Below are 12,671 nucleotides of genomic sequence, written 5' to 3' on the forward strand. Positions count from 1 at the left end.
GCGCAGCAGCGAGGGGCGGGCCCGAGGGCCGGGGGCGGGGCTTAGGCGCGGGGCAGTGTGGGGCGGGGGCGGGACGCCGTCCCGCCGCGGGTCTGGCCCTGTGTCAGCAGCCGAGCGGGCGCTCGGGCGGGACATGGCTAGCTGTGCGGCCCGACGGGCCCTGACTGTGGGCAGCCGCTGGTGGTCTCGGTCGCTGGCCACGGCCCGAGGGTCGAGGCCGCTGTGTGCGGTCGGTGGAGCAGGGGCCCTTCTGCCGGTGGCTACAGCGACGTCGCGAAGGCATCTGTCGTCCCGGTGAGGGACGGAGCCAGGGGGCCAGGGAACCGGGCCCAGAATTTGGGGAGCGTGTTCCTAGCCACTAAGGAGGCCAGGAGGCCTGACTCTCTGTGGGCAACCGGAGTATCACCTGGGAAAGGGTCCCGAGCAGGGAACCGACATGCGCTGCTTGGGACATGTGCCAGGAGCGGAGAAGGGAGCACGGCCCAGGGCCCTGGCGGTGCAGGGCAGCTCCGAGGGAGAATCCTGCCTCCCTTGCTGGGGTCCCCGGCACCTGTAGTGGGCTGCCATTTAATACAACTACCGGGATTTTGACTTTGATCCCCAGTCACTATTGGGTCATGGCTTCTCTCAAAAAGATGCTATTACGTGGGAAACAAGTCGATTTAAGTGTCTACCTTTGTGGGTCCTAGGTTTCTGTGTGACCCTGGGGAGACTGGTTTTGCCTATGTGACTTGGGAAAGAGGGTTTGAGGCTTGGGGATGGTGTAAACAAAGCCTTTTAGGGACCAGACAGGAGTGATCGAGTTGGGTATGAAGTTATCATTTTCAAAATAAAATCACAGTGCTTTGACGAGTCCATAGAAAAATTAGTCCTATCTAAAAAGGTAATTGATGGAACTGACCTGATAGTGGCTGAGAGAGGTATTTGCTATTTAAGACTTAAATAATCCTTGCGCGAGCGCAGGGTGAGTGGGGTGGGTGGGGGGCGCTATGTAGGGAGACTTCAGTACTGTATGTTGTACCTTTGGGAATCTAGAGATGTTAAGTCCTGTTATAGTTTACAGGGTAGATGGATGTGTAGAATTGGAAGAGTCATGCTATGTAGCCAGGTTGGCCCAGAACGTGTGATCTTCTAGCCTCAGCCTCAAGAGCCCTGAGATTACAGACATGTGGAACCGTGTTTGGTTCCCAACCATTTTTCAACGTACCAAATGACAGGTTTATTGAGCAAGGAAGCAGTGGGTAAGAGCAGAAACAGAAGAGCTGCTTGCTTCAGAACAAAGGCACCTCTTCAGAACAAAGAGCACCTCTTAGACACTAGGCATTGCTCTCAGGAAACAATGGTCTCCCATGGACTCAGGGCAGGGACGTCAGTAACTCAAGTGCAGAATAGGAAGGCCAGTTAAAATGCTGAGGGTGGCCATGGGCGTGGGTGAAGGTGTACATTTAACCAGGATGTGCAGCCATGAGCTTGGATAGGGTCAGTGAAGACAAGAGTGAGTAAATCTGGAGTAGTTCCATCTAACGCTGGGAGACTGGGAAGGTCCTCACCAAGTAGAGGCCGAAGGCTGGGTCTTCAAGAAAGAAAAGCAGCATCCTCGGCCTTCTCTTCCACCACTGCCCTGGCCCTCAGTGTGCTAGGGTTTTGTTTGTTGTTTTGTTTTTCCTGATGGAGAAGGGCTGTTGTTACCTTCCTAACATTTCACTTGCTTATTCTTTTCCTTCCCCACTAGAAACCGAGCAGAGGGCAAGGTGCTGGAGACAGTTGGTGTGTTTGAGGTGCCAAAACAAAATGGAAAATATGAGACCGGGCAGGTAGGTATTGTGCTGGGGCAGCTCTCATTTTCATGGAATATTTGGTTTCTGAATGGAGTCAAATGTTATCACAATGCTGAGTCTCAGTGGCGTTTTCTTCTTTGTATCCCCATAGTGCTGGAGACAGATGCTTGACTGCTGGCCTACCCCCAAGCTTCCATTCTTCTTTTGTTTGGTGGTAGACCAAGATCCTAAGTTTTGGTTTTGTTTTGAGGCAGGGTCTTCTGTGTAGCTCAGCCTTGAATTCATTCTATAACCCAGGCTGACCTTGAACTTGCAGTCTTATTTCCTTAATTTACAGAATCGTGGGGTTACAGATGTATGAAACCATGCTCAGCTCCGAATCACAAACTTTAAAAAAAATGTTTTTACGTTGATTTATTGAGAAAGAGAGAACACGCATGCATGGAGAGCAAAGGACAGCTGTGGAGAGGGCTTCTCTCCTCCCACCATGTGGGGCTTGGATCAAACTCAGGTCATTAGGTTTAGTGGCAAGTGCCTTTACCCTGGTGAACTATCTAACGGGCCAAAAGATATTTTACATTGATTCATTTAGTGTGCGTGCCTCTGTGTTAGCGCTGTGCATACCATGTGTGCATTAGAATCAAATTCTTTAAAGATGAGGTTTCTGGAGGGAGGTGTACAGTACCATCTAATCCCATCACTCAGAGTCGGGAGCAGAAGGAACACTTCAATTTTGAGGTCTAATACAGTGATGCTATTTGAAAATTCAGTAAGAGGCCAGCGATACGGCTCAACTGGTGAAGGCACTTGCCGAGGAAGCCTGGAAGTAAAGGTGGAGGAGAGAACTGATTCCATGGAGCTATCCTTTGACCTCGACACACCATGCACTTGTACCCTTTACACCTCCCCCAAATAGTAATTATTATCATTTAAAAGGATTCGTGTTAAAAATACAAGTCAAGCCGGGTGGTGGTAGCGCACACCTTTAATCCCAGCACTCAGGATACAAAGGGAAGCAGATCTCTGTGAGTTCGAGGCCAGCCTGGGCTATACAGTGAGTTTCAGGAAAGACACCAAAGCTACTTGGAGAAACATTTTGAAAAAACAAACAACAACAACAACAAAATTCGAATCAGGCTAGGGATGTTGTTTATGTTTAATTGATAGGGTACCTAGCATGCTGGAAGCCCTGGTTTGCATCCTACTACACAAAGCGAATGTGGTGGTCCACTCCTATAATCCTAACACTTGGGAAAGTGCAGGTAGGAAGATCAGGACTTTGAGGTCATTCTTATCTACCTAGCAAGACTGAGGCCAGACTGGCTTACAAAACTTCAAACCCCTCTGAAACAAAAGTTCCATTGTAAGTAAGGGAAGCTATTTATTTATTTGTATGCCTAAAATTTACCCGGTGTTATGCATTAGTGTTCTTTCTGTCCTGGAGTTGACGATAGAAATGTGGTCAGTAGGGGTTGGAGAGATGGCCTAGCAGTTAAGAGCACTTACTGGTTTTCCAGAGGACCTGCCTATAGCTCCTGATCCCAGGAATTCAATGCTTCTGGCTTCCTTGGGCCCCTGCACTCACATGCACATACCCACATACAGATACATACACATAATTAAAAGTAAAATAAATCTTTAAGAAAGACAAAGAAATATAATCAATGGTTCTATCCTGGACTAAGAGGAGGGCAGGTCAAGGAAAGTTCCCTAAAGGCCAAAGGTGACTTGAAGGGTGAGGGGTCAGTGATGAGGCATGAACATGCTGCAGTAGTTAGGGTTAAGTACAGAGTTTTCGGGGAAGGCTGGCAAGACTGTGCTGTAGTTGCCTGTACCCATACTCCTTCATGGTCATGCCCCACCTGGATGAATTTTCTGCACAGTGGGCTCAGTGAGGTCTCTCTTTCCTCCTAGCTGTTCCTTCATAGTGTTTTTGGCTACCGAGGGGTCGTCCTGTTTCCTTGGCAGGCCAGACTGTATGACCGGGACGTGGCTTCTGCAGCTCCTGAAAAGTAAGTTTCACTGTCATGTTTATGGTGTCTTCAGGTGGCCTGACTTGTGGCAGACATACTCAGTTGGGGCCTCAGGGGTGAAAATAGCATCCTCTTGGGCTTTAGAAACAACCCCAACCATGGCTGGGTGGTGGTGGTGCATGCCTTTAATCCCAGCACTCAGGGGACAGAGGCAGGTGGATCTCCAAGTTTGAGGCCAACCTGGTCTATATTGCAAATTCCAGGACAGCGAGGACTACATAGAAACCCTGTCTCAAAAAACAAAACAACAAACCCAACCAGGCATGGTAGTGCACACTTTTAATCCCAGCTCTCAGGACACAGGAGGATCTCTGTGAGTTCAAGGACAGCCTGGTCTACATAGTTCCAGGACAGCCAGGGCTATGTAGAGAGACCTTATTTCAAAAAACAAAAGAAAGCGAACAAACAAAAAAAACTCCAAGGGTTGGGGATTGAGCTCAGTGGTAGAGCACTTGCCTAGCAAGCATAAGGCCCTGGGTTCGATCCTCAGCTTTAAAAAAAAAACAAACACACACAACACACAAAACAAAACAAAACAAAACAAAACAAAAACCCCAAAACAGAAAAACCAAACAAAATAAAAGAAATGACTCCCAAGTATTTCTCTGGCACTCATACCCATGGAGACAGAGTGCTTAATACTAAGTATATAGGGTCTCTTTTGGCCTCCCAAAATGGACTCCTACTGCCCTTTGTTTTTGTTATTTGTTTACTTGTTGGTTTATTTTTGATTTTTGAGACAGGGCTTCTCTGTGTAGCCTTGGCTGCCCTAGAACTTCCTCTAGACCAAGCTGGCCTGGAATTCACAAAGATCCACCTGCCTCAGCCTCCCAAGTGCTGGGATTAAAGGCGTGCACCACTGCCGGCAAGATTTTATTTTTATGTAATATGTATGGGTGTTCTGCCTGCATGCATGTCTGTGCACCATACTCATGCAGAGCTCCTAGAGGCCAGAAGAGGGCGTAGGACCCTTTGGAACTGGAGTTACAGACAGTGTGAACTTCGTGTGGAAGCTGAAAACCCAACCTTGGTCCTCTGGAAGAGCAGCCAGTGCTCTCACCCACCAAGCCCACTTTCCAGCCCCTCTGGTTGGTTTCTTGATATCCAGCTGGGATCTTCCTGTTCATCTCACATCACCCTGGAGCACATTAGAAGAAGGAAGCTCCACTGAATGACCACAGACAACTCTGGGGTGGGAGAAGCACAGGGTCCTTGTGCCCTTGGGGACTCAGGTAGCAACTGGATTCTTTTGTCATGGCCCTCCTCTAGGAGGTGCCCAGAGAGTGGTAACTGTATGGGTCCCGCAGGCTCCATGTTTGCTCTCACTGGGGAGAGGCTACTGGAGGTGGTATTGAGCAGGTGCCAACCTGTGCCAAGACCCCTTCAGATCATGAAGCAGCCCATTTAGCAGAGGAGATGTTAGTTAGCTGAGCCAGGTACAGCTTCCACTTCTCTGGGGTGATCTGGGCTGCCTCTCCTACCCCACAGAGCAGAGAACCCCGCTGGTCATGGCTCTAAGGAGGTGAAAGGCAAAACTCACACTTACTATCAGGTGCTGATTGATGCCCGTGACTGTCCACATATAGTAAGTAAGCAAAGTGCCTGGGCCGGGGTCCCTTCCATGGGGTCCCTTCACTCACTTAGGCACAAAGAGGGGTCAGATAGAGCTCAGGTCAGCCCTGAGCATCCAGGCCTCAGGACTGGGTAGTGGCCAAGAAACCTTTGAATCACCTTCTGCTTTAGTCTCAGAGATCTCAGACAGAAGCTGTGACCTTCTTGGCTAACCATGATGACAGCCGGGCCCTCTATGCCATCCCAGGTGAGGAGTTAGCGTCCACGTGGTACCTGAGGAGCAGGGTTCGGCTGTGTCCCCGGGAGAGGGATCTGATGTCCTGTCATCTGCTGGGCGGGATCATGGTGCCAGGGTTGCCTGCCTTGGACAAGACCAGAAGGTGTTTTCTCTTCATTTCATCCCTTCGCTCTCTGAGTCTTACCAGCTCTGCCTCTCTGTGCCAGGCTTGGACTATGTCAGCCACGAAGACATCCTCCCCTACACCTCCACAGATCAGGTTCCCATCCAGCACGAGCTCTTCGAAAGATTTCTTCTCTATGACCAGACAAAAGGTAATCTCTCAGGAAGGGAGGCAGGAAGGAGAAGCCCCTTTCTTGAAGCAGAGTATCAGACATAACTGGCAGCTAGATCTGGTCCCATATCCCTTCTCACTTTCCCTGTATCCTGTGTGGTCAGTGGCTTGTTTCCTTACACCAGCAGAAACAGGTGGGGTGATGAGACACAATTCACAATTGATAGACGTAACAACCAGAGGTCCAAACGAGTGCCAGGGCTCTTAACTCCCAGTCCTTCCCCACGGTATCACACCCTCAGGACTTAATCTCAGTAGCATCTCTGCACCTTCTTCCAGCCTGCTTTTGCTGTATGTGTTGGTCTCGTTCCCTTGGCATAACTGGGAAGGGGTTTCTGGGGGACAGTTGGAGAGTGGGTGCTGTGCCTAGGACTCTGCAGGGTCTGTACCAACGTGTTGTCTCTTCTAGCACCCCCTTTTGTGGCTCGAGAAACACTCCGGGCCTGGCAAGAGAAGAATCACCCCTGGCTAGAGCTCTCTGATGTCCACCGGGAAACAACTGAGAACATCCGTGTCACAGTCATCCCTTTCTATATGGGCATGAGGGTAAGTGCTAGCCTGGGCTTCTTCCCTCAAGACTAGGCCCCAGATTCTGTGTGGTATCCTTGATGTGATTGTTGGGATGGGGGTGAGAGTGTATCTAATCCTAAACCCTGCCCTGTGCTTCTGCTCTCAAGTGCTCATGCATGGGGTGGGGCTGAGTAGCCTCTCGGTAATGGCCAGCACCATGACTTAGAGCAGGGAACCCACAGACCAGGAAGTAGTCAGTCCTCCATGCTAGCTCCTCATTCTCCCTTCTGGTAGAGGGATGTACTTGTGAAAAATATATATACATATGCTTTTCTAAATCAGTGTGGACTGATTATCACACTTTGTGTTTAGTAGTATTGTGATCTTTGTCTTGCCTCACTCCAACCTGGGCTTGCAGATACAAGTATAAATGGGAGATTTCTTGCCTATTAGGATTCAGTCATGGGGGATGTCAACACCCATCAAAGAATGGTCGTAAGAGGGCTGTAAGGATAACGGGCCCCGGTGGCAGTGAGGCTGGTGAGAACAGAGCAGTGTGGTGGATTTCTGTTGGCGTCCAGCTCTGTTGGTTTTAACAGGAGTGGAGAGGGGCAGAGCAGGGCAGCATTTGGGAGGCTATTGGCCACAGTTCTACCTCATTCATCATTGGTTCCCAGACATTCGAAGCTTGATCAGTCTCTGCTACCTTTCAGGAATACTTCATTTGAGAAGTGTTGATTGGAACAAACTTAGTCTCATCCTCAAACCTTTCCCCCTCTAGGAAGCCCAGAACTCTCACGTCTACTGGGTGAGTGGAGCTCAGGAAGGGCTGGGGGAGGAGTGGAGGCACGTGTCTGCCCTTGGCCAGGGTGGATGCTACATCCCCCCTGTAAATGTGGGTGTCGGCCTTTGTTGCTTTTTATTCTCTGTGGAGTTCTGGGATGGGCTGGCCCAAGCACTACTCTTGCTCATACTGTTTCCCTCACAGTGGCGCTACTGTATACGCTTGGAGAACTTGGACAGCGATGTGGTGCAGCTTCGGGAGCGGCACTGGCGCATATTCAGTCTCTCGGGCACCTTGGAGACAGTTCGTGGACGAGGGGTGGTGGGCAGGGTGAGCACCATTGGCCATTGGCCTAGTTGCTGGTCCTGTTAGCAGGCCTGGGAACTTGGGGGATGTTTTCTTCATCTCTGGTTATGGACAGTGACACACTGAGTTATCGGGGTTAAAAATCTTACAACAGCCCTATCTGGTAGATTGTCTGTAACCTGTTTCATAGAGGAAGAGTGAGACTTAGTAGCTAATTAATAAGGGACAGGGGAGCCGGGCGGTGGTGGCGCACGCCTTTAATCCCAGCATTCGGGAGGTAGAGACAGGAGGATCTCTGTGAGTTCGAGGCCAGCCTGGGCTACAGAATGAGTTCCAGGAAAGGCACCAAAGCTACAGAGAAACCCTGTCTCGGAAGGAAAAAAAAAAAGATATTTGATTTTATATTGCCTGCCTATCCTACCCTGTCTCTTGAGAAATTAAGTCACAAGTAATGCTAGTGTCATCCAGCACCACTGTTAGAAGACACTTGGGAAAGTGGGTGAGAAGTAAATAGGGTTTAGATTGGATATGTGGCAGTATCTGTATCCAGTACTCTGGAAGCTGAGGCAGGATTATTGTGAGTTTGAGGCCAAGTTGGGCTACACGTCATGTCTTTGAAAAACAAAAAGTCCTCAGTAGGGCTTGCCTTCAAATTTCAGCTATATACTATATAACTTTGGGGCTTTTTTTTTTTTTTTTTTTTTTTTTTGATACAGGGTTTCTCTGTTTAACAGTTCTGGTTGTACTAGAACTCACTTTGTAGACCAGGTTGGCTTCAAACTCAAGAGACCTGCCTGCCTCTGCCTTCCTAGTGCTGGGATCAAAAGTATGTGCCACCATGCCTGGCTTGGGCAAATTACGTAGCCCAAATCTGTTTCTTGTTGCTAAAGTGGGGATCACACAGTACTTCATGGTCATCCAGAGAATAAAATCTGTGGGCAGAGAAAGGGCCTGCTGTTGTGACTGGTACTTGTTCATGAGAGTGAATGCAGGGAGAGAGGTTGTCAGAGAAAGTCTGCCTAGCAACCTTCCCTGAGTGCTCCCAGTTTGTTTTCCTAGAGATAGACAGAGTAAGAGGCTCAGGCCACTGCCCATGCTGTGGGAGGAAGTACTGAAAGATGCTCATTGTAGATGTCTACTAGTGTGTTGCTTGGGTGAAGGAGGCATCCGGTCAGTATTTGGTAGCCCCAGGATAGAGGGAATGTGTTCTGGGGCTTGGCCTGACCCATTTTGTCTGAATTCTTTTAGGAACCAGTGTTATCCAAGGAGCAGCCTGCATTCCAGTATAGCAGCCATGTCTCCCTGCAAGCTTCCAGTGGGCACATGTGGTGAGTGTGTGTGCTGGAGTGTGTGGCTCAGCTCCCCAGACAGCTGCCAGTTAGAAAGTGAGAGCTGGAGCTGGGTGCAGTAGACATGCACCTGTCATCACAGCACTTGGAAGACTGAGCAGGCCTATAGGCCCTATTTCCATTCATGCCAACAGCAACAAAGTGAGAACCCCGGCAGGCTGAGCTGGTGTCAGTTCAGCAGAGTGAGGTCCTGAGATGGGCACAGGTAGGTGTTATTCGTTGCTGTGTGGACTGTCTGGGTTTTTTTGTTTTTGTTTTTTTGAGACAGGGTTTCTCTGTAGTCTTGGTTGTCCTGGATCTTACTTTGTAGACCAGGCTGGCCTCCACCTCACAGAGATCCACCTGCCTCTGCCTCCCAAGTGCTGGGGTTAAAGGTGTTCGCCGCCACCACCCGGCAACTCTCTGGTTTTTATGGTTATGAATTCCTTATGGTTTGTGGGCTAAGGAATTAGGTCCCAAGACTTGGGACTGTACTGAATTGCTCATGTAGTTGGGTTTCCCCCTTAATCTCACGTACAGGTTGGCTGCTCATAGAGTACGTATATCCAAATGACAGAATCTGAATAGCTGTGCTTGTGTGTGGCCACATGGGACTCTTGGATCTTTGGTTATCTTGTCATGAGCCAGGCAAATGACAACCCCAACCTTCCTCATCCAGCTGTGGCTGGATGCACAAGGATCAAGAGGGCTTTCAGTTCAGCCCTTTCTCTCTCTAAAGCAGCTTCTCCAATCCTTAGGGGCACGTTTCGTTTTGAGAGACCCGATGGCTCCCACTTTGATGTCCGGATCCCACCCTTCTCCCTGGAAAGCAATAAAGATGAGAAGACACCACCCTCAGGCCTTCACTGGTAGGCCAGCTGATGTCCTTGAGTGCCCAGGTTGGGCCCCTCCGAACAGCTCTTAACCCCTAATTGCTGCAGAACTCTAAATCTCTCCCTATTATGGGCCACAACGGGCCCCCTAATTTTGGGATTCTTTTTTCGGAGGGCACCGTAACTTTTCTTGGAAGACCCACATAAGACTCCTCCAAGGTTGGCTCCCGCCCCAGGCCATGCCTACACTATGTTCCAGCAAAATTGTCAGGGAACTCTGTTCAGTTGTCACAGGTTTCTGGAATGTGAGGTGTGGTCAATAAACCAGTGCTCACTTGGCCACGATGGCCATTTTGTCCCCAGGATCTCAGGCTCCCTTGTTGGCTCTGTGAGAATTCTTGGTTGCTTTCCTACAAAGTCTCTTCTAGGAAGCTGCTGACTCTGCTAAGATGTGTCTCCTCAGAAGCTGGACATCTGCTGGGGGAACTGCTAACAGTGGGCCGTGCTGGACTCTTCTCAGTTCTCGGTCTCTTCTTTACCCTCAGCCCAGGACACAGGCCAGGCAGCCAGCGTTTAGGGTTGGAGTGCCTGACTGTAAACACTGGTTAGCTGCCAGCCACCAGGCCTGGTTTCACTCGGCCTGGAGAAGAGTAGGGCGAAACCAGTCAGGTCTCCTGGAGCTGTGGGCTTCTGAGCACTGAGCAAAAGTCTGTCAGGCATCCAGACCACAAGGGCAGGAGTTCAGGCATGCAGCAGCTTAAGTTATGGGCCGTGACCAAGCCGAGCTTCCGTCAGACCAGCACAAGGCAGAGCTGGGCTGCATCTTGCAGTTCTCAGGGTCCTTCACCACTCTAGGCCCTTTCATTCTTGGATTATTAAATCTCAGTTCCAGTCCTTGTGAGCATTGTTTTTTTTCCCCCCTAAATATCTATTTATTTATTTATCTATCTATCTATCTATTTATTATACAGAAGGGCGCCAGATCTCATTACAGATGGTTGTGAGCCACCATGTGGTTGCTGGGAACTGAACTCAGGACCTCTGGAAGAACAGTCAGTGCTCTTAACCTCTGAACCATCTCTCCAGCCCATGAGCATTGTTCTTAATCTTCCACCAGGGGCAGTGTGGGGACTAATGAGTTTTTGGACCTACCTAGATTACAAGGTCATGGAGGGACCAGAAATGCAAGTACTGAGCCCACAGCTGTGAGCTGGCCGGCCTCTACTCCCTGGAAACATGGCTCAGCACCATTGCAGTGTGACACAATTTTATTAGAAGTTAGTGTTTGCTTCTCTCACTTAGGGTGAGCAACCAAGGATTGCAGGTATGCAGGAAGACACATTCTCTCGTGCCAGAACCTGTGCTACCCTCAGGTAGACCAGTCACATCCATAGCAGAGCCCGTAGCTGGTGTCTGTTAATAGCTCCCAGTTTGACCTGCATCCATACTTGTGTTTACTCCCCCTGGGCTGCTTGTGATCCAAGAGCCACTGTAGGAAGAGGACTGGGAAATCCCGCAAACCCCTAAGCCACAGAGTCTAAGCAAAGAAGCACGATCACTTCAATGTTAGTGTTTTTCTTAACCAAGATGTTTTCCGTTGCTACTGTGCTCCCTTAGGCCCAAGGACGACACCACTGATACAGGTGTCAAAGCACCAAGTAGAGACTAAAGGGGGTGTAGAGGTCAAGGAACACACCAGAAATATGCAGCGGGGAGCCAGGAATCTGAAAGGGCTTCTTGGGGACAGCTGAGAAAATAGTCAGTGGCCTCCTGCTACAACATTCCAAAGTCTGTGGGAAAGCCTCAAAGCCAAAGCCTAAAGTTGGCCAAAAATAGATTGTCATCTCACTTCCAGTGAGATCTGGAAGAACTAATATCTGCTGATCACCAAGGTGCCTGACCGGAGCATCTTTGAGCTACCTATACATTCAAGATTCACATCGAAGGCCTTGATTACTTAGTCACATTTCCCCTGCTCTATGGTGTCATGTCAGGGCCTTGTGAGAGCCCAACCCTGGACCTGGCATCTGCTCATAGGCTCTGAGAGGTGAGCTATGTGCAGCCATGTGGCAGTTATAAAAGTGATAAAGGGGTGAAGCTGACAACCTGTGTCCCTTCCTGAGCACTGCTGCTGATGGCCACACACCTTATCAGGCTTGCAAATAGCTCTCTCCAGTGACAACACTCCTCTGGAAAGAGTCCAGTTAAGAGGCCAAGACCAGCAAAGAAGGGGAGGAAAACCAAAGCCCAGAGGAATAAGTCACATCTAGTCTAGACCTTGGTACCTCTATGATCAACTGACCCAAAAGAAATTTGGGCCTTTAAAAAGGCTTAAGTTGCCCTGGTTACTATGTATTTGGATACTCATCACTAAACAGAACCACCACCAGAGCCAGAACATAAACCAAAACATGTCAGGAGCTGGGCAAAAGTATGGCCAAACCTGGGCCACATCTGTGGGTGGTGCTGGTGGCATGGGGCTCCAAGTTTGCTCCACAGCCACCTGCTGCAGCTTGTGTTTCTGGCCCGCAGCACAGCTTCTGGCTTTGTGGACTGTGGGGATAGCATGTCTTAGAGCTGAGCATACCCAAGTATGAGCCCCAAAGCAAACCATCGTGTTAGGTGTGAGTCAGTGATGTGGCCCTACAGGGGTGAGGTATCTTCTCCCATAGGGAGCTATTAAAACCACGGTCTCGGGGTTGGGTCTCAGTGGCAGAGTGCTTGCCTAGCAAGTGCCCTGGGTTCGATCCTCAGCTCAAAAAAACAAAAACCAAACAAAAACAACCATGGTCTCCTTCTCTTGGGCATCCTTCCCTGTTGGTGTTCTTTGGGCTGGCCAGTCAGATTGACAAAGCCAAAGCTAGAAAGCTAGTCACTTCGCTTTTTTTCTGGAGACAAAGTCTCTCTTCGTAGCCCAGGCTAGCCTGGAACTTTAACTATACACAGAACAGACTG

At 49.6% G+C, this 12,671-nt stretch overlaps 1 protein-coding gene across 1 annotated transcript; it reads left to right on the top strand.

Annotated features, from left to right (window-relative positions):
* Nucleotides 1-57: 57 nt before the first annotated feature.
* On the top strand, nt 58-10,610 carry Poldip2 (DNA polymerase delta interacting protein 2). The gene is made up of 11 exons (XM_036197724.1): nt 58-294; nt 1,733-1,814; nt 3,693-3,790; nt 5,300-5,396; nt 5,555-5,630; nt 5,828-5,935; nt 6,365-6,501; nt 7,247-7,273; nt 7,454-7,579; nt 8,804-8,883; nt 9,642-10,610. The coding sequence occupies exons 1-11, from the start codon at nt 134-136 to the stop codon at nt 9,754-9,756; spliced, it is 1,107 nt and encodes a 368-aa protein (XP_036053617.1). The 5' UTR covers nt 58-133; the 3' UTR covers nt 9,757-10,610.
* Nucleotides 10,611-12,671: the final 2,061 nt, after the last annotated feature.

The sequence above is a fragment of the Onychomys torridus genome, chromosome 8 (assembly GCF_903995425.1).
Source record: "Onychomys torridus chromosome 8, mOncTor1.1, whole genome shotgun sequence".
NCBI classification, from domain to species: Eukaryota; Metazoa; Chordata; class Mammalia; order Rodentia; family Cricetidae; genus Onychomys; species Onychomys torridus.